General features: G+C 55.3%; 1 protein-coding gene across 4 annotated transcripts; it reads left to right on the top strand.

Moving 5' to 3' along the window:
- The first annotated feature begins 712 nt into the window (after positions 1–712).
- MSI1 (musashi RNA binding protein 1) lies at positions 713–23,805 on the top strand. 4 transcript variants are annotated; one of them, XM_046026108.1, is made up of 15 exons: positions 714–881; positions 1,051–1,091; positions 1,657–1,738; positions 1,836–1,920; positions 4,820–4,861; positions 6,444–6,536; positions 10,049–10,097; positions 11,304–11,386; positions 11,855–11,972; positions 14,587–14,667; positions 16,160–16,216; positions 19,169–19,237; positions 20,024–20,178; positions 20,613–20,676; positions 22,013–23,805. In XM_046026108.1, exons 1-14 carry the CDS (start codon positions 823–825, stop codon positions 20,652–20,654), a joined length of 1,056 nt encoding a protein of 351 aa, XP_045882064.1. In that variant the 5' UTR covers positions 714–822; the 3' UTR covers positions 20,655–20,676; positions 22,013–23,805. The 4 variants fall into 4 exon arrangements, with proteins under 4 accessions (XP_045882066.1, XP_045882064.1, XP_045882065.1 ...); XM_046026107.1 differs by having other exon boundaries at positions 715–881; positions 19,991–20,178; XM_046026110.1 differs by lacking the exon at positions 16,160–16,216 and having other exon boundaries at positions 713–881.
- The last annotated feature ends 3,281 nt before the right edge of the window (positions 23,806–27,086 follow it).

A 27,086-nucleotide genomic window follows, 5' to 3' on the forward strand; every position in this document is an offset into this window, starting at 1 on the left:
GATTTGGGGGAGCTGATAAGTACAGCAGGGGCCGAGAAGGGATTCAGGAAACTGACACGGTTTCTACTGGGGTGCTGATGGAGTCTTCCCACTCGAGACGCGAGGCATTGGAAGGGTCCCCCAAATTGGATAGAGAAGATATGGGACACTGGGAGTGGGTTGAGGGCGGCTGAGGGGCAGCCCTGAATCAGGCTCTGAGGAAATTGGGGACAGCTTCTCATTCCCACTGGGGGAATGGAGGGCTCTTCACCAGTTGGAACGCGGGGCGCATGGAGGGGGGCACTGGGGCTATCTCCCTCCCGACCCAGGGAGATTGGGGAGCTCTAAAATTCTGGATAGCGGAGACCTGAGAGGGAGAACTAGGGGGTCCCCGATCCGGAACCGAGCTACCTTGAAGGCACCGGGAAGCGCTTCATTCCGGGAGGGCGTTCCCACGGCCCGGCCCCGCGCTGGGGTGGGTGGGGGGTGCGGCCGCGCCCTGGTCCCGGCCCGCCTCGGGATTCGGGGTCTCTCTCGCCCTCGGGGACCCGGGAGCCCGGTGGGAGTCGGGTCCGGACGCCACCGCCTCCGCGGGCGCCCGGGCGCGCGGGCGAGCGCGGGGCTTTATGCGCGCAGGGCGGCGGGGGGAGGAGCCGGCAGGTCGGCCCCCGGCGGGCCCTCCCCTCGGCCGTCCCCGCCCGCCCGCCCGAGCGGGGTCGGGGGAGGGGGCAGCATGGCCTGTCCGTCCGGCCCCCTTCGCCGCGCTCCTCATCTGCCCCGCGCCGAGCGCTGCCGCCGCCGCCGCCGCCGCCGCTCCGCTGCCCGCGCCGCCCGCGGCTCCCGATGGAGACTGACGCGCCCCAGCCCGGCCTCGCCTCCCCGGACTCGCCGCACGACCCCTGGTACGGCCCGGCCCGGCCCGGCCCGGCCTGCCCGGCCCGCGCCTGCCCCGGCCCCGCCAACATGGCCGATCCGGGTCGGGCCGGGCCTCCCCGGGGCCCGGGCCCGCGCCCCCTGCGCCCTGGCGCCCGGCGCTCACGCGGGCCCTTTGTGTCTCTCCTCCTCCCGCAGCAAGATGTTCATCGGGGGACTCAGTTGGCAGACTACGCAGGGTGAGCGAGCTCGGGAGCGCCCGCCGGCCAGGCAGGGCACCCTGGACCCCCCGGCGCCCCGGAACCGGACACCCCAGCCCGGCCCTGCGCCCTGCTGACCCCGGGCGCCCCCGCGCCCTCTTTCGCGCCCCGCCCGGGGACCCCGAGAGCGCAGGGCGACCGGCGAGCGCGCACGGCCCAGCGGGTGGAGGGGAGGAGATGAGGGGTTCAGGGGGCATCGGGGGGGTGGGCTGGGCCCCCGGGACCCGCCGGCGGCAGCGCCAACTCCGCTCGCACCTGCGGCTCAAACTTTTGTGAGGCGGCTCCCGGAGCGGCGGGAACCCGGCCGGAGCCGTCCCCCCTCCAAGCCCAGCTCGGCCCTCGGCTTCCTGGAGCCCCCGTGGGCGCCAGAAGGCTCCACGGGAACTGGGTGAGGGCTACGGGGTGTGGGGGGGGCAGTGGAGAGTGCGCAGGCTGCTTGGCGCGGGGGCGGCCGGGCCGCGGCGGGGTCACCGGGGGCAAAGGACGGGGGAGGGGGGAAGGGCGCGGGCCCCGAGCTGGTCCGAAGGCGAGTGTGTGGTTACAGAAGGGCTGCGCGAATACTTCGGCCAGTTCGGGGAGGTGAAGGAGTGTCTGGTGATGCGGGACCCTCTGACCAAGAGATCCAGGTGAGCCTCTCACCCCCTCCTCTGCTCCCGGCTCGCCCCCCTCCACCGCCACTCACTGCCTCGTAACCATCTGCCTCTCCCTCACTACCGCGCGCAGGGGTTTCGGCTTCGTCACTTTCATGGACCAGGCGGGGGTGGATAAAGTGCTGGCGCAGTCGCGGCACGAGCTCGACTCCAAAACAGTGAGTGGCCCTCCGGGCGTCGGGGGTCCTTTGGGAGAGGGAGGCCGCCGGAGGAGAGGGTCAGGACTCTCCCCAGAGGACAGTTGGATGGGGTCCTTAAGGAAGGAAGGAAGGAAGGAAGGAGTTTTCTGAGTAGAAGGGCTACCAAGCTCCGAAACTTTATCACTAGAGTCGGGGGTGGTGGGGAGAGGAGAAGAATCCCAGGCCTGCGGTGAGATGCTAACATCCCCCAGCCCCTCCCCGTACCTACTAATCTTGGTGCCTCCCGGAGCAGCTTGGGGTGGGGCTAGGTCCCTCCCCTAGCCCAGACTGGGTGAGTCAGGGTTGCAGCGACCCACCCCGTGGCTTCTCTGGACTCTAGTATTTGACTCCCCACCACCACCGTTCCAAACCAATAGCAAAGCATCACTGAGTCCCCCTCTCCCCCCTCCCCCTTTGGTCTATGAGCTCCCCGCTTTGTGTGGAAGACAGGAACCTGCTTTGCCCGTGAAGGGATTTATGAGAAGGGGACTAGCTTGCCTGGAAACAACCCTTCTGAGGGCTAGATCCGAGGAGAGGCAGCTTTTCTGGCATTCAAACTCCTAAAACATTTTACTGCTGTCCCACTGCTCCCCAGTGTCTTGGGCCCTCCAGGGGGCGCTGGCCCAGGCCCCTGCTCTAGGGGAGAGGGAAAAGGAGAAAGTCAGAGGAGGGGTTACTCTGTGATGGGGTGACCGGAGGCCAGAGGGCTGGGACAGTGTGATCTCTCTCCACACTCCCCCACTCTCCTCCAGCTCTGGGCCTCCCTGCTTGGGTCAGTCCCTGGCTCCTGTTTACCTGTAACAATAGCCGGTTGTGCCCAAGAATTTGCTAAATTACCGCCTGTCCCCAGCTCCTGTTATCTCTGCCCAGTGGCTCCCACTCCTGCTCACAGTAATGAGCAAATGAGGCCAGGCCTCAACTTTGCCGGCTCTGAAAGGATCTTCTTGGCGCAGACTGAGTGACCCAAGCTGGGAATGGAGAGACAGTGGCCTATTGTTTTTGGTGATTATCTGCCATCAAGCTGCCAGTTCTCCTACCATCCCCTGTCCTCAGAATGCACTGATGGCTTCAGTAGCGCTCAGGAAGCTGAGATTTAGGGACTGGGGCTTGGGAGGGAGGGGTGGGGGCGGGGTCATGGAAGATTGATAAGGAGAAGAGAGAAGAGGGAAAGGAGGGTGTGATGGGCATCCTTCTGGGGTTTGGGACTCAAAAAGGCAAGGGCTTTGTGTTTGGCATTCGCTGGCCTGGGTGGGGGGTGGGTGGGAGGGAGGTTTATTGTGGGGAGTCTATTTTGGGTTCTGACTTTCACCTTTTATTTACTTGTTGGGTTTTATTTATGTTACCAGCCGTGAGTCAGAGTGGAGGTGGGGTGTGTCAGGGATCGGGTGTGCGTGGGTCTGTGGGACGTGGCTTGGGTACCATCTCCCCATCAGGGTCTGCGCAGGGGGACTGTCTGAGGTGCTCTGGTGGCTGGGGAGGCTGCTTCCAGGAGAAAGAGAAGGATGAAAATGTCCATAGAGGTACGAAATCACACCTTCAGACAGGGGAAATGGGCAGTTGTGATTTCCCCTGGAGCCCAGTGGGACTTTGGGAGAGAGGAGACATTGCCCCAGCATGGATTTTAGAGGTTCCTTCTCTGTGGGCAGGTCTAGGGGGAGAGCTCAGAGGAGGCCCATCCCTGGTTCATGCCATTTAGGCAGAGAGGAGCGAGAACCGGTTGCCTAGAATGAGGCTGAGTTTTGAACGGAAGGAACAAGGTAGACCTTCCCTGTGATTTGCTGGTGAACTTCTGAGTGATATCCACCCAGGTGGGTGGCAAGAAACTCTGGAATGACCAGGCCCCATCGGTCCTGCATTGATCACCATGTCTCCTGCCCTGGCTTTTGCTCTTTATCAGTACCCAGGAGCACCCAGGTGCATCTTGCTTTTCTCCTTTGGTTGTTCACAGCCAAGGGCAAAGGTGGCCTGCTGGCAATAGCACCTTTGTTTGCTCAGTGAAGGGCAGTTCACAAAGGGCTGCTTTCACCCCTGTTATCTCATTTGATTCCCCATGACTGCCCCTGGGAAAAGTGCGTATGATTATCCCCACTTTGCAGATGATGGAACTGAGGCTCAGAGGGGCGGGCAGGTTGCCAAAATCAGAGGCTTGGGCTGGAACCCAGAATTTCTGATGGAGTCCAAGTCCCATGCCCTTGCACGTTACCAGACCCCGCGCTCTGATTCACTCCAAGCCTGGCCGCATTTCGCTTGCAGCCTCAAAGAGGGCTGTTAGATGTCGATAGTATTGAGGGAATAGAACTGAGTCCATTCCTGGTGATTTATGAACTCTTACCCTGACGCAAAGAGTATTTCCATCCACAAGGCTTCCAAAGTCTGGATTGCATGCCTCACCTAGACAGGTACCTGCGTGAAGTCATTTAGGTGAGAAGGGCCCTCGAGTAGTACCCTGTGCTCAAAGGAATAAGACTTCGCTTACTTTGTTGGGGTTCCTGCTGTGAGCCAAACACCTTGTCAAGTGCTTTGTAAGCATTATCTCAAAGAGTCTAGGGACAAACCCTTTGGGATGGGTGTTACTTTTTGCCCATTTTGCAGGAGAGCCTGGTCCTGAGGCTCAGAGAGGTTAAGTAACTTGCCCAGGAAAGTTACTTACTTTCACAGCTGGGAAAAAATGTAAAAGTGGGATTTGAACCCAGCAGCCTGGCACTAGGGCCTAAATGCTGAACCACTACACTTTTCGGCTAGAGGCTGTGGTGATTTCTGTCCCCTCTGTGTCACCTCTGTGTCCTGGGATGAGAGAAGTCTTCAGGGCTGAAGGCTGTGTGCTCACCCATTTGAAGTGTGAGAACCAAGGTCCCTTTACCTCTCCCTTCTCTTTCAGATTGATCCCAAGGTGGCCTTTCCTCGGAGAGCACAGCCTAAGGTGGGTATGTCTGTGTCTGGGAGGAGCCGTGTTACTTCAGGTGGGGGTCTCCCTAGCATTCCCGTCTGTGGGAGATGCTTCTGGAAGCTCTGTTGGGAGTGTTTCTGGAATAGACTGGGATGGGAAGACATATCCCTAATGTCCTGGCTTTGTGAATTGAAGAGATCCTGCCTCTTTCCTTCTGTGCTCTGGGATGGACTAGGAGGGGGCTGCATGTGTTGGGAGAAGGAGGAACCCCTCAGGGGGAGTCATTGTCCTGTATTTGAAGCCAGTACACTTCGGATCCTGAGTCAACTTCTGTCTGACCTCATAGATCACAGTCTCTAAACCCAATGCCCCTGGGGAGGTCAAACCCAGGACAGACACCCCCTGAGGCTGAGCTGGAGTCAGGCTGAGAGCTGTCTTTAACCCCCCCCCCCCCAGTCTCCTTCCTACCTACAAGTTTGCTGTATTCAGCTTACAAAGGGGGAAGGGAGTATGGAGTTGGTCACCTGTTGTCTTTCAACTTGGGCTAGTGGCTGCCCTCCCCGTGTTTTCTTTCTCCAGTGCGGTGGTGAGTTTTTCTGGGTGTGTGTGAATTCTGAGCAGTTGAGCTATATAGCATTCAAGACTTTTGGTGCAGGGTAAGGGTCTGAGATTTTATTCCAGGCCCCAAGGCAACTAGCCAAATCTTAATTTTTAAATGGTTAAATATAGGGGACAGGAAGGAAGGCTGATTACAGAACAGGGAGCAGAGGACCCCTGAGTCTGCCGACTTGGGTCCTAGGACTAGGTCCTCCTCCAGGAGATCTCTTTCCCCCTTTGCGAGGGATTAGGTAGGAACCAGAATGCTTTAAGGTCTTGAGCCAGTGGCTTCCACGATGGTACCCAGCTCCCGCCACAGCAAAGGGAGAGGGACAAGTTGTAGGAGACAGGAAGGGACATCTCTAGAAGGATCCAGCAGAGGGCCTGAAAGCAATTATGGAGCAGGTATTGGAAGGAAGCCGCACCAGGGAGCACATGGTCGGAATTGGGTTAATTCCATTAAGCAGTTTGGTGACAGAAGGTGCTTTAGTGTTAGGATGGGGCTGGGAATTGCTGTGGATTAGCCATGCGCTCCTGGGGTAATTAGGACCATGTGTTCTTCCTAAAACGGGGCTGGGGCCACAGGGCTGCCAGAGGTTGGTTTGAGAGGAGGTTGAGGAGGAAAATGTCGGCGTTGAGTTCAGGGGAGCCCTGTGATGGGCCTCGGTCTCTCCCAGGGGTGCTGGTGGGGGTCTCTGAGTTACACTATAGGTCTGGGTCACTAACCCGCCCCCTTCCCTGCACTGGTCCTTATGGAAGGCATTTTTCCCCTACACAGACCCCAGGGATGGAGGCAGGAGGGAGGCACACTCAAGCCAGCCAGCGTGTGGGGTGCACAGCTGCCCATGACAGGCCTAGAGGCGGGGGTCCACGGGGGAGCTTGGGGGGGGAGGTTCTGAGTAGCTAGGGCCACAGAGAGCTTGTCAGCTGGTGCCCTGGCAGGAGGGCTCAAGCCCCTGCTGGTGGCAGTAGGCCACAGGACTCAGATGCCCACTTTCTCATTCCCTCCCCTTAACAGATGGTGACTCGAACGAAGAAGATCTTTGTGGGGGGGCTGTCAGTGAACACCACGGTGGAGGACGTGAAGCAGTATTTTGAACAGTTCGGGAAGGTGGGTCAAAACTGGGGGGGCTTGCTGGGGGTGCTTTCACGGGCTATGGAAGTCCTGCAGAATTGCTCAGTACCAGGCAGAGTCCAGCCAGGTCATTCCAATTCCTGCAAAAAAAAAGGTGAAAAGGGGACTGGGTCCTTTTGTGGGTGAGGCTCCTGTCCTGTCTGTGGGCCCCAGCCTCTGGACACAGCCCCAGGGAGAGAAGCCACACAGTAGCTGTCCCTGTTGTCGCCCTTCTCCTGTGTTTTTCTCTTGCTTATCTTCATTCTCCCAAGGGAGGCCGCTCTCCCCTAGCCAGTTCAATCTAGTCACCCCTTAGCCTCCTGGGAGTTTGCACCTGTCCAGGCCATGGGCGGTTGCACCTTCCCCCACTTCTTCCTGGTGAGGATGATAAGGAAGCAATAAATATGATTCCCCATTGCACTCAGCACCCTGCTTGCACAGGTGGGAGCTGGGGGGAGGTGCTGATTCCCTAGCTATTTGACGGGGGTCACTGAGGAGAGCACCCTAAATTCCTGATCAGGCCCAGCAGATTGGCTCTCAGCTCTGAAGTGCATTGAGCTTAAATTTCTGAACCGTTTAGTTTACGAAGGAGATGTGGCATCCTCAGACAATAGGGTGTCCCCAGAAAGGTGAGTGATGGGAGCGTCAAGGTCCCATGGGAATGTGGCAAAGAGGGGGCCAAGTTTTAAGACTGTGGGTGAAGGAGGGCTGCTGTGCTTAATGCTGGGGTCCCTGGTCTTCCATAACCTGAGACAGGCTACAGACTGGGTCTCTACCTGCCCATCAAGGCATTTTCAGTTGCCTGCTAGGCCAAGGGCGGCAGCCTTGGGAATGGGATGTGAGCTGGGGACTGGGTGGGTTTCCAGGGCCCTGTCTCTAGGGGAGAAGAGGAGAGGGTGGGAGGTCCCCTGGCCAGCGGCTGCAGGCGGCGTGGGGGCCAGAGGCCTAGGCTCAGGCGCCTCCGTGGGGACCCGGGTACAGGACGGAGGGCAGGTCGGCGGTCTCGGCCCCAGAGGGAAGGGCGCTCCTGGGAAGCAGCAGGCCCGCTCGGCTCCGGCGGGGTGTCTTTGTGTCTGAGCGCCGAGCATTAGAGCTCGCACTAATCTGATCCAGCAGCTGTGATTGGAGGCCGCCTGCCCCCGGGGCCGGCGTTGCCATGGCAACCGGGCCCCAGGAGAAGCCGTCAGCGGCCGCGTCTTTTGTTCGGGCCTAAATCGGCGTTGGCATGTGAAACCGGCCCGGGGAGGCCAGGGGGAGCCGGAGAATAGGCTGCCAGGGAGCGAGGGGGACAGCCGGGAATGCCAAGGGCCCCGCGGCGGGGGGCCCCCCGCCCGGATCGAGGGGCCGCCGCCGAGGGGGGAACAATGGTCAGCCGCCATGGCTGCCACTCAGGCTTAGCGGCCGCCGAACTTGGCGGCTCCCACTGGTCAGCAGGCCCCGGCCGCCTCCCCTCCCCCTGCCAGAGCCCCCCTGCCCCCGGGTTCCCATGGAGACCAAAGCCTATTAAGGACACTGGGCTGGGAGCCTCCCTCCCCTCAGCTGGCCCCAGGAGGGGACACCAGTAGGGGTCCCCTGGACCCCCAGCCACTTTCCTTGCTCCTTGCCCTGGCCTCAACCCCACTGCCTCGCCAGGGGTCTGTCCAGCCAAGGCCTGGGTTGAAGATCTGGGGGGTCAGGAGTGGTGGAGTTGGATGGTTGGGGGAAGGAAGGCCAAAGGGCTGTGGATTGGGGCTGAATCACTCTGTGGGTCAGGCAGGAACTCAGAGCTATAGGATTAAGGAAGAGGGTGTGGCTTTTATTCATTATTTCAAAAATAATTACTGAGTACAGGTCCAGGTGCTAGATAGGATGGCCATCACCATAGCTGACCTGGGCGCTGTCCTCAGGGAACCTTCAAAGCAAGAGGTATTGGGCTGTTTGTTCTCTTCCCCCCCATGTGACTATGGGTAAGCCCCTCCCTAATAAAGGTCATAATAGCTATTACTTATTAAGCACTTACTGTATCCCAGGTAATGTGTGTTCGTGTTACAGGTGTGATGTCATTTATCTCCTCTATACAATTGATGAACACGGTTACACCCATTTTACAGATGAGGAAATCTAGCCCAAGGTTACCCAACCAGCAAATGCAGGATCTTGGATTCCTTTTCCAGTCTGTCCTACTTGCAGCCTGTATTTTTATCACAACTGGACTTCTGGATTTCTCTTTTCCATTGTTAAAACAAGAGGGAGGGGAAGATGTGTGGAGCCTAAAGTTTCTGTCCAGTTTGGCCGGTCTAGCTGATTTGGGATTGGATGCAGAATGGGTCCATAAGGACGGGAGTGGCAGGGGTACTCTGCCGCAGGCCCCTGGAACAGGAAGCTCCTTGGGGAGGGAGGTGTCATTTCCCTCTGAGATCCTCCATGCACCCTGCTGCCTCCTGACTTAGTGGGGTCCTGGATCTCCCGGGAGAGCATCAGAGGCCTGGTACTGCTTGGCGCCTCAGGAGAGCTGGGGGACCACCCTGTTCAGAGGCTGCCTTCGCCACTTTAATGAGGCAGATGACAGACTGGAAAGAGAGCCAAGGAGAGTGGAGGAGAGGCTGTACCCAATGGCTTCAGGAAGTTTTCCTTCATCCCTTGGGTGTCTGACCATTTGGGGGAGGGTCAGCAGCTAAAATGGGATGTGTGTGTTGTGGGGGTTGGGAGGGTGGGCAGGGCACAGAAGCAGCCCTTGATTTCCACCAAGGACAAATCAGACCTTGGCTTAACCCCGTGAGGTGGCTGACACTTCTGAAGAACTAGGAGGACAAGGAGGAAGTACCAGCTGTAGGCAAAGAGGGAAATGGGACCGCAGGAGGGAAGCTAAAGCCTTTGGCTGTCCATGTATCCAAGGGGATGCCTTGAGGGAGTAGCAAGAAGAGAAGACTGGGGTGTAAGGGAGGGGGGTCATGTAGCCCACTCCCCTTCCTCAGCCCCTGCCCCTCCCCCAGTCAGTGGGAGGCAGGCAGCCCAGGCACTGAACTCTACTTGCTTTAATTACAGCCTCTAGCAAAAGGAAACCTCAATTAGAGGAAAAGATCTGTACCAGCAGAGGGGAGTCGTGTCTGGCTGGAGTGGCTGCTGTCCTCCTGGCCTTTTGCAGAAAGGGAAGAGGCTTTTATGGCCCCGTTTCTATCTTGCTCCCATATTTCCTTCTTTAGCACCCACTCCGTGCCTCCTCCTCCTCCCAGCCTTGGTCTAGGATTTGCTGTGTGACCTTGGTGGGTGACTTTACCTCTCTGAGTCCATTTCGTTATCTACAGAACGAGGCTCTTCCATTGCGGGGACTGTAGAGAGGATGATGGGGCCAAGTGGCAGGCACGTATTTGGTGCTTCATATTTGCAGGCTGGTCCATAGAGAATCTGGTGGTTGGTTGGGAGTGCCTTGGCATCCAGGTGGGGTAGTGGATGGAAAGTCATCCCCTGCTGCGGGCTTGTGGTGGGTGCCCTGGTCTCTGGTGGGTCCACCATGGCAGGCTCTGTTTCAGGTGGACGATGCCATGTTGATGTTTGACAAAACCACCAATCGGCACCGAGGTGAGTGTGGCGCCCTCCCCCTTCCCAGGCCAGGCTGGGGGCCTGTGGTCAGCCAGGGGGCTGCAGGTCACAGCTGCCCTTTCATCTTGCCTCCTGACATCCTATCCCCAAGGATCTGCATCCTCTCCGGGGCCTGGTCTTACAGAAGGCTTTTGTCCCGCCGTTTCCTGTGCTAGAAACTCGCCCAATTGCAGACACCCGAGAGGAGCAGAGGAGCAACCTCCCCCTTCCAAACTGAGCCCTCCCCACACACCCCCACCCCCGCCCCAGCCGCTGTCTGCCCAGCCTGTGTCTGCTGGGGCTTTACCTTGTCCCTGGTAACCAGAGCTTAGGCCAGGCCGCCCCAGGGTCAGGCTGACTCCACAGCCTCCAGCAGTCTGCTCCTGCCTTCCACCCCCACCGGCGGGCTGAGCCCAGCCCCCAACCCCCTTGCCCCTGAACCTGTGAGCATCTGGGCCACAGTGTGCATTGCCTGGTTGTTTTTCTCCCAAGGGCCTTGCCTTCTGAGAAATCCCATTCCAACCCCTGGGGCACACCTAGGAGGATGTGGTTTGTTTCTCCAGTTGCTTCAGGGTGTATTAGCCTGTTTGGGGATCGGGGTATGTGCTGGGGTGGATATGTGTGTACGTATGTGTGTATTTGTATCTGTGCGTGCGACGGTATCTGTGTCTGAATATTTGTATGTGTTTGGTGTGTCGTGGTAACTATTCACGTGTAGAGGGGCCTTTGTGAGTGCTGCCAGGTGTCTGATATATGGGTCCCTAGGGGTGTGTGTGTGTGTGTGCGCATGCAGGCATCTGTGTATCATATATAGATGTGACCGTGTACAAACATAGGTTTGTGTGTGTACGCTTCTGTGTAAATGTACATAAGTGTTTGCGTGTGCTCTTCCTTCCTTTGGAAAGCACCTGAGAAGGAGAAAAGGCACATTGAGTGTATTTTCATGGTGGCTGTAATGCTTTCTAATTTGCTGTGTGACCTTGGACAAGTCACTTCACTTCCCTGAGCCTTGGCTTTCACATCTGTAATGCAGGGGCTAGAAACCCCGCCTCAGCAGGCAGAGAGTTGAAAGGTTCCCAGGCTGTGGTCAGAGGCTTTTGTTAATTCTCAGGCACTGGCCCGTAAGAGAGGAGTGCTGGTGTGGTATCACTAGGGGCTGGGTTTTGACCATAAACTCTGGTTTTTGTCCCCACCTTTGGCCTCTAGGGTTCGGGTTTGTCACGTTTGAGAGCGAGGACATCGTGGAGAAAGTGTGTGAAATCCACTTCCATGAAATCAACAACAAAATGGTGAGGGGGGGACTGGACGGGTGGAGATGCAGAGGGAGACGGGGCGGGGGGCTCTCTGAGGTTCTAGAGGCAGGCAGAAGGGAATCACAGTCCGTGGGGCAGAGCCGGTTCTCCTACTCCCTGAAGATCTGGACACTGAAGCCCGTGTCTCCTTGTGGTTACAAAACATGGCTGGTGGGGGCAGAGAAGCCGGATTAACCTTTCTCACTCTACCACTTGCCTGTCTCTTCGTTAGGTAGATGACCTCCCACTTAGAGCCCTTTTCCACATCTGTGCCGGTAGTACCCCCCCTCTCGGGCTTGGTATAAGCCACTACGGCCTGCAGAACCATTTACATAATCTCTAGTGCCCAGCGAGCACTCCATGAATGATATCTACGAACCTAACAGGCAGGAGGCCTGCTAGGGAACCAGAGGGTCTGCGACCCTGCTGTCTGGAGGAGGGACTAACCCTCAGGTCTCATTGCAGGTGGAATGTAAGAAAGCTCAGCCAAAAGAGGTGATGTCGCCGACGGGCTCAGCCCGGGGGAGGTCTCGAGTCATGCCCTATGGGATGGACGCCTTCATGCTGGGCATCGGCATGCTGGGTATGTGCTGGGCCTGCACCTGTGGCTACTTCCTGCCCGGAACTGCTCCCAGGGCTCCCAGGGGCTGCGTAGGTGTTGCCTCTCCTCTGTGGGCTGCTCTCCTGCGTGAGTCCCTGGGCGGGACTGGGGCCTGAGGAGCTCAAGCTTCCCAGCCCACCCAGGGTGGGGCGATTTGGTTGTGGGGTGCTGCCCTCTGGCGGTAGCCAGAAAATGGCCCAGCTGCTCCTTCTTCATCGATCCTTCTGTCCATCTGTCCATTTGTTCATCCATCCATCCAATTCGTAGTGATTGAGCAACTATAAAATGCAGGGCAGGGTGCAGGCAAAGAGAGCAGTGACTTTCCTTGGAGATTTGTGGTCTGGCAGGGAAAACAAAGAATATGAATAAATAGGGTTGGACGGAGTTTAGGGGGCGCAGAGGGCATGGGCGTAGGGAACTGGGACCGAGGTTTGGAGACGCCAGAAAGAAAGTTCCATTTAAATTGAGGGCTGTGGGTTGAGTGGGTGCTAGTTGCAGAAGGTCAGGGGAGAAAGGAAGAGCTCAGTGTTGCAGGCAGAGGGGAGAGCATTTACAAAGACCCAGAGACTTTGGGGAAGGCAAAAAGAAAGCAGCTGCTTCTTGTTCACTCAGATGATACCCACTGAGCAGTTTCTCAGAGGCAGGTCCTGCCCTCCTGGGCTTTCCCATCAGTCAGGAGGCAGGAGTCAGTAGGTTTATAGCATAGCGTTGGGAGGCTGTGGGAGGTCCGAGGAGGCACCCAAAACCCACTTGGTGGTCCGGGAGGCCCCCTGGAGTAAGTGCAGGGTGCCACGAGCCTTGGAAGGTAAGCAGGAGCCAACAGTGCTGGGGGCCCACACCGGGGGGGGGGGCAACATCTGAGCTGGGTGCCCCAGGGAGCTCACGGTCTCCCTGGAGAGACAAGATGCGTACTCACAGAAAGAGAACTGTGCAGAGGTGTCTTTTTGCTAGGAACGGAGGGAAGGGAGCTCTGGGAATTCAGAGGTGGTGGTGGGGGCACCGGGGCCATGGCATGGGCTCGGGGTCAGGATTGGGATCACAGAGGGGGTGAGGAAAGCAGCATCCACACAGGGCACTGTCTTTGCTTGAAGTTTTCTTTTAACTCTCTATTCGGAAGTAATTTCAAACTTTCAGAAGAGTTGCAAAAATGTGGTACTAAGAATATCCATGTACCTTATGGTTAATATTATAACCCATTTGCTTTTACCCATTGCTCTCTCTGTATGCATATATATGTGTGTCTATATAAGTGTATACACACACACATAATAAATACACTGGTAGTTTTCCACTGAATCATTTGAGCTTAAATTACATGCATTATGGCCCTTAGCCTGTAAATACTTCAGTGTGTTATTTCCTAAGATTAGGGGTCTTTCGTCCATGAGCCACATGGTAATAATCCACTTCATACAATTGTGTTGTTCCAATATTTTAATTTATTTCCCAGTTTGATCAGTTGGCCCAGTAATGTTCTTTATAGCATGTTTTTGCCCCCAAATAGGATCTGGGCTAGAATCCGATATCGCATTCAGTTGTCTCGTCTCGTTAACCTCCTTCGGTCTGGAACACTGAGACCCGTTTTCTTTTCCAGGTGATTCATTAGCTGGTTTCACCCCATTTTAAAAACGACAACGAAGGAAAGAGTGGTTAAGAGACTTGGAACCAGTTAGCTCTGAATGCGAATCCCGGTGACACCATTATTCTCTCGTTGCTTGTTATTATGACTCTGTGATTTTTCTGGCAAAGCTGCACTTCCATATTAGCTGCACACATGTAGCAAGAACCAGGAGCTTGTCCTGGAGGTACAGAAATAAGGTGGGGAAGACAGAAAATCAGCTCTTTGAAAAAGCCCTGGGAGGCGCTCCTGGCTGGCTGAGTTGGAGGAACGGGTGACTCTGGATCTCAGGGTTGGTCCTGAGATTGAGCTCTGTGTTGGGTGTGGAGATTACTTAAAATAAAAACAACAGCAACAAAGCCCTGGGATAAGTTCAGATAATGTTATTGTTGGTGCTCTGGGGAAATTGATAAATATTGTAACTGATGGGAGGGAGGAATCTTGTGGAATGACCTCTCCAAGGAGGTGACGTTTGAGCTGGGACTTGCACAATGACAAGGACACAGTCACGGGAAAAACTGGCAGAGGGAGAGTGTTCCAGGCAGCGGAAACAGCCTGTGCAAAGGCCCTGAGGTGGGAAGGAGCTCGGTGGCTTTGAGAAACAGCAGGGAGGCCAGTGTGCCTGGTGGAGAGTGTAGATGAGGACAGAAGGGAGGCAGGAGCCAGAGCACAAAGGGTCTTGGTCAGGGTTTGGACTATTTTCAGCCAGTGTGTCGCCTCTCTGAGCCTCAGTTTTCCCCATCTGTAAAATGGGCTTCCTGATAGGACCTGCTTCTTAGGATTCCTGTCAGGCTTAAGGAGAGAATGAAGTCTGCAGTGGGCTTAGCCCAGGGCTTGTCACGCAGAAGGTGTTTGGTAAATGTAGTCATTATCTGAGCTATGAGATGGGGAGGGAAAAGAGTGGCTCAGATCATTCCCTGCTGGGCAGGGTCGCAGCACTAGGTGAGGCCTCTGACACTAGCCCCCTCATCCTGTCAGGTTACCCCGGTTTCCAGGCCACAACCTATGCCAGCCGGAGTTACACAGGCCTCGCCCCTGGCTACACCTACCAGTTCCCCGGTAAGTCCTGCTTGGTTGTCCCTCTGCTGCCAGCATGTCCCCGGTTCCCTGGGCAGTCTGACTCCTCAGGGCGGTGTCCGGGGGTGCATGGCTGGGGGAGGGGGGTCTGCCTGCTGGAGGCTTGGAAGGAAGGGCGTGTCTGAGGAAGAAGCACCTCTCCCCACCCATCCCCTCCCCCCTCCCCAGAAGGTGGGGACCCCCCCCCCGACCCCCACGTGGTCCTGCATGGCACTGTTCTCTCTCAGGCAGATCTTTGCCTGCCTCCCGCCTTTTCTCCCCTCCTCACGCCATTCTGAGCTGCCACTTCCACCAAAGAAGGCATCAGACTTGCGGTGGAAGCCTCCCTGAGGGCCAGCGCCAGCTGTGTCCTTTATGGTCACACTTACAATGACCACGTGCTCCGCTGAGCTCTCTAAAGGCCCACAAGACTTTGCACACACACCCACCCCCCACGCGGAAAAGCAATCCAAAACCTTGATGGTCATCACCCTCATTTGTAATTCAAAATAAAAATAACAGTAGGCCTTAGAGTAAGTGGCAGGAAGCCCAACACAGCTCTGAATTTTGCCATGATGGCTCTTTAGTGTTATTTTCTTTGAAGTATCAGACATCAGATTTTTGCATGCTTTTTTTTTTTTTCTTTTTCCATTCTGGTTTTTTTTGGGGGGGGGAGGAGGCTTTTTGTTTTTTAGAGGGTCCCTGAGCACTTGCATCCTTTGCCTCTTGGGCTGTCCAGTTTGGCGTCCTTCCTCGACAGGATGTTGTCTAATCCTGACAACACTCACGGGGGAGGGACGACCATCCTCATCTAACAGGTGAGGAAAGCGTCTCAGAGAGCAAAGCGACTTGCTAAGACGACCCATCATCTAGAAGGATGTGGAGCTGGGAACCCAGCCTGAGCCTGACAGGCTCTGGGGTCACGGTTTTTCATCAGTGCTGCCTTGCCCGCTCCTCCCCACAAACAAACAAACAAACACACAGGAGAAGAGGAGGATTCTGGGAGACATTTTGGTACAATCTTAACATCTTTTAAGAAACACCAGAACAGCCTCTGCCTTCGGCTCAGGTCATGATCCCAGGGTCCTGGGATCGAGCCCCGCATCGGGCTCTCTGCTCCGCAGGGAGCCTGCTTCCTCCTCTCTCTCTCTCTCTGCCTGCTTCTCTGCCTACTTGTGATCTCTGTCTGTCACATAAATAAATAAAATATTAAAAAAAAAAAAAAAGAAAAGAAACACCAGAACAGTCGCTCTGGCACTGGCCAGTGCCCAGGGTGTAGGTGGCAACTCTGCCTGTTCTTTTTCTCTGTCTCTCCTCTGCCTGGACCTTCTCCACCTTTGCCTGCTGGGCACCGTGCTCTCCCCATCCCAGCTCTGGGGTCCTGTGCATGGCCTGTACCCCTACCCAGTGTCCCTGTGGGTGCACCCGTCCTCCCTGGGCCGTGCCCCAGGGGCCTCCCCTGGATCTTCCTAAGCTGTTTTACGTTTCATTTTAGAATTCCGTGTAGAGCGGACCCCTCTCCCGAGCGCCCCAGTCCTCCCCGAGCTTACAGGTCAGTCGCTCGGATTTCCTACACCTCATAGGCCACACGGGGAGAAAGAGAAGGACCCAGGGGTCTTCCCTGGGGAAAGCTAGTGGGACCCTTTTCTCCTGTCCAGCAGCGCTCTGGCTGTGGGGACAACAGACTCTGCCCGGGCCCTGGGCAGTCTGTGTAGCTCATGGCCCTGAAGGGTGGGGCATGGGGCCAAGCCCAGCAGATGGAGGAGAAATCACTCATTCATCTATTTGGCAAATATTTATGTAGCGCCTCCCATGTGCCAGGCACCGAGTAGACTAGACTCTGGGATCCAGCAGTGAAGACGCCAGGGCCTCACACTCAGACTAGAGTGGGCCGGGTGGGGTCTTGGACACACTGGAGTGCGCATGCCTCCACTCTGTGCCAGCCGACCCTTGCTGGGAGGGGATGCCCACCTAGTACTCAGAGATCTCAGTTTCTGAGGGAAGCCAGAAACCCAGCTTCTGCTTCTGAATGGATTTTTCAATAGTTCTCAGATGTTGGCAACGAATTCCAAATTGTTAAAACACTGCAGGCCAAGCGAAACCTTTGTGAGGGCCAAATCCAGCCCTCAGGCTGCCCGTTTGCAGCTTCCGAACAAGCTGCCTGAAGGCGTGCTTGGCCTCCTCCGGAGCCATCTCTCCCCCTGCAGCTTTTGCTTGGGACCCGCAGCCTGCCCCCTTCGGGGCTGGAGGCGTGGCCAAGTCCAGGAGGAGGGGCAGGGCATGTGCAGTGAAGGTGGGCTGCAGGGGGTTTCTCTGTTCAACCTGCTTCTCCCCCCACCTCACCCCAGACTCTCCCCCCCAACCTGGCCGTGTGTGGAGGACGTGAGCATGGATGCAGCTTGCGATGACACCTTCCTTCCAAGGGGTGCTCGGGGGTCCCCCAAGATGGGGAAAGGGGAAGAAAACCAGGCGGTGAGGAAAGGGGAGGGAGTAAAGAGTCCTGGAGGTGGGGGGTGGTAGAGGCCCCTCCCTGAGCAGAGTTGGGTTTGACCCGCCATGGGGATGTTAGAAGGAGGATTCTTTTCTCCTCATTTCAGAACTTTGTGCTGAGGACCTACTACGTGGGTTACTCAACCAGGCCCCAGGGGCACGGCAGGGACAAGACAGGGCCAGGCCCTGCTCTCACAGGACGTGCAGTCTAGAGAGGAAACCAAATACTTATTATATAAATGAGTAATCCCTTACAGTTGTGATAAGCACTTACTCAGGTTGGCTACGCTGACTTTGCTTTGTGGAAATGTCTAACCAGACCGAGCGAGAACCAGGCATCAGAGCCCAGCCCCTGCCCTTAAAAGAACTGAGAGAAGACACGTCCCCTCAGCGTCTGGCTTGGTGCAGGGGAGGAGGCTTTCCCTGGAGGCCTGGAGTTTGGACTCTTTTCTTGCCTTAAGGAGATGTGGGTGTTTCCTTCAGGCATTCAGGAGACATTTATCATGCCAGATGCTCTTCCAGGTGGGGATGCAGCCATGAATGAGACGGACAAGGTCCCTGGCTCCTGGAGCTGGTATTTCAGTGGAGAGAGACGGCAGTAAATAAGTAGACAAACGCATGAAGTAATTGCAGAGGGTGAGAAGTTCCACAGGGAAAATAAAACAGGGAGATGCTCTAAGGCCTTAGGGCCAAGGGCAGGAGGCTGCCTTAGCGAGGGTGGCCAAAGGAAGGGGACGTCGGGGTGAGGAGCCACCTGTATTGGCTCTTAGGCAAGGCTCTTCCACAGTTCAGGAATCATGCTGTCCCCAGACTTTAATCCCCCAGACCCAAGGCTGTTCAGGGGCCATTTCCGGAGTCCCTAGCCCCAATCCAGTACCAGTTCTGGGTCAAGGTCACCAAGACAGCCCCACCGGGTGCATTTTGGAATGGGAGACTGTTCCTGAGGGCAAATGCCAACTCAGAGGACTCTGGGTGGGGTGTGGCCTCAGGGGCTGCAGTGGCAGAGCCAGGCGGTAGGGGGCGCTCACCCACTGCCGCAGCCCCAGGGAGCTCCAGCTTCAAGCCAGCCCCTTATATAAGAAGAGGAGTCTCTTAGGGGTGCCTGACTGGCTTAGTCCTTAAAGCATGCAACTCTTGACCTCCGCGTTGTGAGTTCAAGCCTCCCATGGGGTGTAGAGATATCTTAGGGGTAAAAAGAAGAGGTTCCTTTTACTCTTTCAGCATTTATTAAACACCTACTAAGTGTAAGACGGGGTGCTGGGTGCCATGGAGGTGGACAGCAAACAAGGATATAGCAGTATCTGTATCTGAAGAAGGGATCTGAGAAAAGGAGCTAGGGGAATTTGGGAGAGATAGTGGTCATTTCCGTTTGGGCGGCAGTCAGGGGAGCCCTGAGGCACGGAATTGGGTGCATATAATTTACTGAGGGCGCAGCCTCAGGAGAAGGACAGTGAGTGAAACAGGACAGGCAGAAGGGCTGAAGCCGAACTGTGGCCTGGACTAGAGTCTGGCTTCCGTCTGATCCCACCAGGAGCTCTGAGACAGGCACTGTACCTCAGCATTGGCCCCACCTTGAGGCAACAGGCCTGGTTTCTTGTACCCCATGTCCGTCAGCCACTGGCTGCAGTCGCCTGGAGTCGGGATGCTGGCCATAACCTCCTGAGGGCCTCTGGGCTAGGTGGTTCCATCCGGCCAACGGCACTCTCTAGAGAAGGGGGCATCGCTCAGAGCAGCTCAGGGTGGGGTGCCCCACTCCCCACCCTGAGTTTTGTGTTGTTCAGGTGTGTTGCTTGAGTTTGGGGGTGGGGAGGAAACTGAGGTTGAGTCCGTTGCTAGGAAGCTGTCCACTCTCCGACCTTTCTCCACCCATTCTGTGGGTTAGGGCACAGCTGGTGCCCTAAGGGAGTGCCTTCTGCTTTGATGCGGATGCCTCAGTGCTGACCAGAGGGGGCCTCTGTTGTCCACTCCAGTCCCCTCACCCAGCACACTAAAGTGCCCGTACCTTTCCTTTCAGCCATTCCTCTCACAGCTTACGGACCAATGGCGGCGGCGGCGGCGGCGGCGGCAGTGGTTCGAGGGACAGGTGAGGAATTCTGGGGTGCAGGAAGCAGAGAAGAGGTGTTCGGGGCAGAGAAATCTAGAGGGGAGAGGAGGTAGCCACTGCCACCCTTTTCCAGAAGGACTTATTTATTCCTTTGCTCCCCAAGTATTAATAGTGCACCTGGTGAGCCAGCCAGGAAGGAGGCTCCTGTCCTCAGAGCTTGCAGACTGGGGGGGCATTGGGTGTGACAGAGGCAGGCATTCTGGAGGACAAGCCTGCTCTGCTGGAGGGAGCCTGGTACCAGAAGTGCTCACAGCCGGAGCCTCTCAGGAAGGCTTCCAGGAGGACGCACCCCTTAACTTCCGACCTGAAGGCGAAGTGGAAGAAAAGTGTTAGCAGAGGCCAGTTAGCTTGGGGGCAGTACAGGAACAGGGCGTCGGGAGGGCGAGCAGGAGGAGCCAGGCCCTGGGAGACACAGAACATTGAAACAGTGGAGCGATGTCGATTCTGGAAAATGCACTGGGCTGCCAGATGGGGGAAAGTTAGGGGGCTCAGGAGGGGAGGCCTGGAGGTCAACCAGGAGGCAACAGAGTGGACAGACAAGCTGGTGGCGGTGGATGCACCTGGGGAGACCTCCAGGGAGTGGACCCACCGTCCCGCTGGGATGTAGGGATAAGGGAGAGGGAAGGCTCAAGGTCATGTTACGTGGGTGGAACAGATTTTGTTTGGGGGGGTGGGTGTCGTGGGGCAGCAGTGGGCGCCGGGGCTATCACCGTCTTCTTTCTGGGTTGCCAGGCTCTCACCCCTGGACGATGGCTCCCCCTCCAGGTTCAACTCCCAGCCGCACAGGGGGCTTCCTGGGGACCACAAGCCCTGGCCCCATGGCCGAGCTCTATGGGGCAGCCAACCAGGACTCAGGGGTCAGCAGTTACATCAGCGCTGCTAGCCCCGCCCCCAGCACCGGCTTTGGCCACAGTCTTGGGGTGAGTGGCCAGTCCTGGAAGACTCACAAGTTGGAGGAGGGAGAGGTTTTGTCCATCTGCAGGGGCAGAAGGGGGCTGAGGAGGATGGATGGAAAGAGACAGTCACCAAGGGGGGAACAGTGGGGCTCATCATTCAATCCGTGGGCCAGGCATGAGGCGGACTCTGGGGCTATCACGCAGACTCACCGTCTCTGGCCACGTGGAGGCTAGATTCTAGCTCAGGGGTGCCCTCATTTTAACCAGGGTACTTAACTGGTAATACGCAGATCCCAAGCCCTACCCTAGAGCATCTTCTCCTGCGTCTGCAGTGGGGGCAATATGGGCAGGGCTAGACAAGGGTCTGTGCCTCACCCTCGGTGTTCCTCAGAAGAAAGGAGCCCCTGGGCCTTCTCTGCATCCCTAGGAATCTAGGAGTCAAATGCTTTTCTCCCCAGGGCCCCTTGATTGCCACAGCTTTCACCAATGGGTACCACTGAAGCAGGAAACAGGCGGCAGGAGGTGAGGAGGCGGGCCGGGGTCTGGGGTGGGGGTGGCACTGGGGAGGCCGGCACCGGGCAGCCCCGTCGGGCCCACAGACCTTGTCCCCTCCGTCGTGGAGACCACGGTGCAGGGAGGAGACAGAACTTTTCATGACTGCAGTGGTCAGTGAACCTGAAAAGCTGCTCAGCCTACTATATAAAAAATGTAAATGAAAACCACAATAAGGCAGACCATGCCACCTGTCAAAGATTTTTTTTTTAAGATGCCTAATGCCCAGCATTGATGAGGGTGTAGGGGAAGCAACACGTAACTTGTCTCAGGGTTTCCAAAGGGCAGACTGGCACTGTTTATCCAGATGTTAAACATTCATGCCCTTGACCCAACGAGTCCACTTCTAGGCATTTATTTAAAAAACTGCAGGGGCGCCTGGGTGGCTTAGTGGGTTAAAGCCTCTGCCTTCGGCTCAGGTCATGATCTCAGGGTCCTGGGATCGAGCCCCACATTGGGTTCTCTGCTCAGTGGGGAGCCTGCTTCCTCAACTCTCTCTCTCTCTGCCCGCCTCTCTGCTTACTTGTGATCTCTCTCTGTCAAATAAATAAAATCTTTTAAAAAAATAAAATAAAAATAAAAAACTGCAAAAAATCAGGGCGCCTGGCTGGCTCAGTCGGAAGAGGGTGTGATTCTTGACCTCAGGGTCTTGATTTCGAGCCCCATGTTGGGTGTAGAGATTACTTAAATAATTTTTTTTTTTTAATTTAAAAACTGCAAAACACTGAAATGCCCATCAAAAGGAGAGTGGGTACTAAGTCAGCATATATGCATAGGCCGGCATATTACACAGCCATGAAAACAGGATGCTGTCAACATACATGCATGTCCAGAGAGAGAGAGAGCGAGCGAGAACTCTACACATGGTCACAGGGGGATCCTGGGTGAACCTGGGGGCATTTCGTTCGTTCCTTCCTTCCTGCATTGATTCCAACGACCATTAGTGGAGCACTGTTTCAGGAAAGAGGGATGTAGGAGACAGACCAGGCCCCTCTCTCATGCTGCAGACAAAAATCAGGTGGACCAATAAGGAACTTCCAAATTACGTGTGAAGAGGCTGCTTGAGATTAGAGGTTCAGAGAAAGTGCCTCCGAGAAGGCGAAGGCGAGAGGGGGCCACTTGAATAAAGCCAGTCATGCAAAAATCTAGGGAATGGGCATTCCTAACAGGGACCAGAGCCTGAGAAGTGTGTGACCAGAGCTCTGCTAGGAGAGGCTGCCTGCGTTCCAGGAGCCCCTAAGAGAGGGCTGAGACAGGTAGCCGCTGGCAGCTGCCGGCGTCCCCCTAACCTCCTGCTGTGTTCCAGCGCCCCAGCCTGCAGCTGACTGAGGACCACAGTGAGCCAGCGAGGGGGCGGGGACACCTCAGCCGCAGCCGCCGCCCCCTCCCCAGCAGCGACTCGGACCGCTACTGCCTGCCCCCCACTCCCTGGGCCCGGCCCCTGCCCTGCTGCCCCCGACAGCGTCTGGCTCCCCTACTAACCTCCCTCTCTTCGGCCCTTGGCTCCCCTCCCCCACCTGCCCCTGTCCTGCCCGCTTTTATTTATTTTGGATTAGCCGGTTGCCCCCTCCCACCCCCCTGGTCCTCCCCTCTCAGGTCTGCGCCCTTCCCTCCCTGCCGCGCCCCCATAGGACCCTCCCCCCCCCCCAGAAGGCTTTTGTATTTGTGCATAGCTAGAGTGAGGGCGGAGGGGGTCTGCTATAGGCCGCAAGCCCTATGCTTGTTTTTATTCTGGTTTCCCCTCCTTTTCTCTTTACTTTTTTTTTTTTTTTTTAAAGAAACCGTTTTTTAAACTATTTCTAGGTTTGTGAATGTGAAGCCCCAGGCCGCAGGGGGCAAGGGGCCAGGTGCCCCCCACCAGCTGAGAACAAAATGTCTATGTGGGTGTGGGCCCCTGGCCACCTCCCTCCAGCCCTGGAAAGGAGGACAGGGTTGTGTAGGCCAGGCCAAGCCCCTGGAACCATCCCGTCCTGTATCATATGTAAATACTGTGAGGTGAAGCCCCTACCCCTCTCTAAGACCCCTTGGGGGTGAGGGCATTGCCTCACCCCACCTGGCAAAGGTCTCCCCCTGTGTTTCTGTCTCCTCCTCAGACACCGTTACTGTAAGCTTGCAGGCCTCAACTGTGGCCAAGGCAAGCCCGCTCACTCAGGCCCTAGGGGTCAAGGCCTTGGGCCTGCTCACCCCAAAAACCCAGCGTGGGGGCAAGGGGTGAGGAAAGAGAAGGGCTCGCCCGGAGCCACTGCTGGAAAGGAATTAACTCTCCAAAGGTCTCCCCCTGCCCCCTACCTAGGTCAGGCCTTCATGGTTTCTGCTCCGAGCCCCCCACGAGCGGGCATCAAGGGGGCACTTCGGGAAGGGGTGGAACCCAGGGGAGAGCAAAGGGCTTCTCAGGGAACCCCCACATTTTCTCACTGAAGTTTCCCACCAGGATGGTCCCATGGCCAGAGCCCCTTGGCAGCCCGAGCCCCCCCAAGTCCCCTTCAGAGGAAAAAGAGGCTCAGGGTCTGACTCCTCATGAACAGTGAGTGACCTGGCTGGCCCGGCAGGGCTGAGGCCTACCTACCTGTTGTCCCTCTCTCTGTGTCCCTCTCTCCCAGGTCTGAGGCTGGGGACCCAAGTTCTCTTCCCCATCATAGTTCCCATCCCTGAAAACCCCCTTTGGAGAGTTAATTGTCTGTCTGTGTGAGGTGCTTAACCTATTAGCCCTGAGAACACAAAGCAATAATCTTTGTTACTGAGATGCGCGGCTGTTCGTGGTTTTGTTTTTGTTTTTTGGTTTTTTTTTTAATGTTTCCTAATAAAAGAGAAGCTGCATTTTATTGGTTTTTATTTTTAATTTTCTACACGTTTGAGCTGAGTCATGAGAGACTCAGCTTCCTTCTCCACCCTTTCTTGTGACCCCATCCCACCCCCCCACTGGGCCCACCCATGGGCTCAGGGCCCTGGAATTCCGTTTTCTGATTTGTTTGGGGAATTTTTTTAAAAAGATGTTACACGGTGTTTTGAAGCCAGCAAGTTACCACCCTCCGGTGTCTCTTCTCTCCACATCTGTAACTTCTTTTTCCAGGTTTTATTTTCAGTTTTAAATTCCTAATAAATTATTTGAAAACGGTGCTGGCTTTGTGAGTCTCTTCCAACTCTGTGTATGTTGCGGTCCAAGTATGCCAGTGACAGCCTACTTTCTCCTACCTTCTGTTCTTCCCTTGAAAGTCTACACTTCCATTTGACCTAGCTTCCATTGACAACTTCTTGAGCAGCCTCAGAGCTTACAGTTGATGACGACATAGAATGGCCTATTAGGATGGCCATTATTTTTTTTTAAAGGGTGGGGGGAAGGGAGATAACAAGTGTTGGTGAGGACGTGGAGAAATTGGAAACCCCATGCATTGCTTGTGGAAAGGAAAAAGGTGCATCTACGATGAGAAAAAGTCTGGTGGTTCCTCAAAAAGCCAAATACTGAATTACCTTATGATCCAACAACTCCACTCCTAGGTATATACACCCCAAGGAATTGAAAGCAGGGACTCTCATACTTACACACCAGTGTTCATAACGGCATTACCCACCATGGCCAAAAGGTGGATACCATCCAAGTTTCCAACAACAGATGAATGGATAAGTAAAAATGTGCTCTGGCCATACAATGGAATATCACGCAGCCAGAAAAAGGAGTGAAGTGCTCATTCATGCAGCAACCTGAATGAGACTTAGACCTTATACTAATGAGGGGCACCTGGCTGGCTCAGTAGGCAGAGCTCGGGGCTATAGGTTCAAGCCCCACATTGGGTGTAGAAATAAATATATTTGGGGGCACCTGGGTGGCTCAGTGTTTAAGCCTTTGCCTTCGGTTCAGGTCATGATCCAGGGTTCTGGGATCGAGCCCTGCATGAGGCTCCCTGCTCAGCGGGAAGCCTGCTTCTCCCTCTGCCCCTGCTTGTGTTCCCTCTCTGTCTCTCTGTCAAATAAATAAAACCTTTTTTAAAAAAAGGGGGCCGTCTGGGTGGCTCAGTAGGTTAAGCTTTTGCCTTCAGCTCAGGTATGATCTCAGGGTCCTGGGATTGAGTCCCACATCGGGCTCTCTGCTCAGCAGGGAGCCTGCTTTCTCCTCTCTCTCTGCCTGCCTCTCTGCCTACTTGTGATCTCTGTTTGTCAAAGAAATAAATAAAATCTTTTTAAAAAAAAAAAGCTTGCAACTCTTAATCTAGGGTTGTGGGTTCAAGCCCCATGTTGGGTGTAAAGATTATTTAAAAAACAAACAGCGGTGCCTGGGTGGCTCAGTCAGTTAAGCATATTCTTGATTTTGGCTCAGGTCATGATCTCAGGGTCATAAAACTGAGCCCTGCGATGGGCACTGTGCTGAGTGTGGAGCTTGCTTAAGATTCTCTCCTGGGGGGGGCGCCTGGAAGACTCAGTGGGTTAAAGCCTCTGCCTTTGGCTCGGGTCAGGATTCCAGGGTCCTGAGATTGAGCCCCACATCAGGCTCTCTGCTTGGCAGGGAGCCTGCTTCCCCTGCTTTCTCTGCCTGCCTCTCTGTCTACTTTGTGATCTCTGTCTGTTAAATAAATAAATAAAATCTTTAAAAAAAAAAAAAAAGAAAGTTCTCTCTCCTGGGGTGCCTGGGTGGCTCAGTCGGTTAAGCCTTGGCCTTTGGCCCAGGTCATGATCCCAGGGTCCTGGGATAGAGTCCCAAATCTGGCTCCTTACTCAGCGGGAAGCCTGCTTCTCCCTCTGCCTGCTGCTCCCCCCTGCTTGTGCGATCTCTCTCTCTGACAAATAAAATCTTTAAAAAATAAGAAATATGAATAAATGTTAGTTATCTGTTACTACAGTCCAATATTTAAAACAAACAAACAAACAAACAAAAACTTAACATTGGACCCTTTGCTCCTGTCACCTTTAAGAGAATCTCAAGAGGGTAAAGTGGAGGGCACCTGGGTGGCTCAGTGGATTAAGCCTCTGCCTTCAGCTGGGATCATGGTCTCAGGGTCCTGGGATCTAGGCCCGAATAGGGCTCTCTGCTCGGCGGGGAGCCTGCTTCTCCCTCTCTCTGCCTGCCTCTCTGCCTGCTTGTGATCTCTTTCTCTCTCTCTCAAGTAAATTTTTTAAAGAAAAAAAAAAAAAGAGGGTAAACTGGAAAAACTGGCTGAAGTCCAAGTATGAGTGTAGCCGAATGGTCAGATGTGGGGGTTCCAACACACAGGTCTTCCCCTTCGTAGCTGAAGGACATTGGACGGGATCCCCAACCTCCCTGAGCCTACATTTTCTCATGTGTCGTAGAAGAAGGATAAAGGCCACATATTGTAAGATTCCATTTATAATCCACAGAGACAGGAAACGGATCGGGAGGAGTTGGGGGGGACAGGGAATGGGGAGTAACTGCTTAATGATTAAAGGCTGGCCTCTGAGGTCATAAACATGCTTTGGGGGGCACCTGGGTGGCTCAGTGGGTTAAAGCCACTGCCTTCGGCTCAGGTCATGATCTCAGGGTCCTGGGACTGAGCCCCGCATTGGGCTCTCTGCTCAGCAGGGAGCCTGCTTCCCCACCCCCCTCTGCCTGCTTCTCTGCCGACTTGTGATCTCTCTCTGTCAAATGAATAAATAAAATCTTAAAAAAAAATTAAAAAAAAAACCATGCTTTGGAACTCGAGGCGCTGGTGGCACAACACTGGGAATGGACTAAATGCCACTGAATTGTTCACTTTAAAATGCTTAATTTTATGTTACAGGATTTCACCTCGGTAAGAAGAGAGTGCTAGCCATAGCTTGGGTGATTGAGAATTAAATGGGAGGAAAAACAAGGGATTCAACACCAGGCAAGGCAGAGTAAGTGCTTGGGGTGAATAGTAATTACTATTAATATGGGGCTGCCCCAGATGCCTGGAAATGTGTGATCAGAGCTCAGTAGCGGCTGCCCCCTCCTGAGTGGGGCCAACAGCTGCCATTCACACATTCACTCAACAAATATTCCCTTAGCATCCACTGTGTGCAAGCCTATGTGTTAGGCACTAATAGGGTGACCAAATCATCCTGCTTTGCCAGGGACTTTCCTGGTTTGCAAATAGTAAGTTCCGAGTCCCAAGAACCCTTCATTCCCTGGAAGAACCAGGACAACTGGTCACCTGAAAGCATTGATTTAGTATGGGTGTGTGTGTGGGGGGGGGGTCAAGGTCAAATGAGATCTGAAAGAAAAGTAAGGGGCACCTGGATGGTTCATTTGGTAGAGCATAAGTCTCCACCTTGAACTCCTGATCTTGGGGTCACGAATTCAAGCCCCATGTTGGGCGTAAAGATTACTGAGAAGAAAAGGGAAGGGGGAAGGGAAAGGGACAGGGGAGGGAAGGGAAGTGAAGGAAAGGGAAGGGAAGGGGGAAGGAAGA

The sequence above is a fragment of the Meles meles genome, chromosome 12 (genome assembly GCF_922984935.1).
Source record: "Meles meles chromosome 12, mMelMel3.1 paternal haplotype, whole genome shotgun sequence".
In the NCBI taxonomy this organism is placed as follows: Eukaryota; Metazoa; Chordata; class Mammalia; order Carnivora; family Mustelidae; genus Meles; species Meles meles.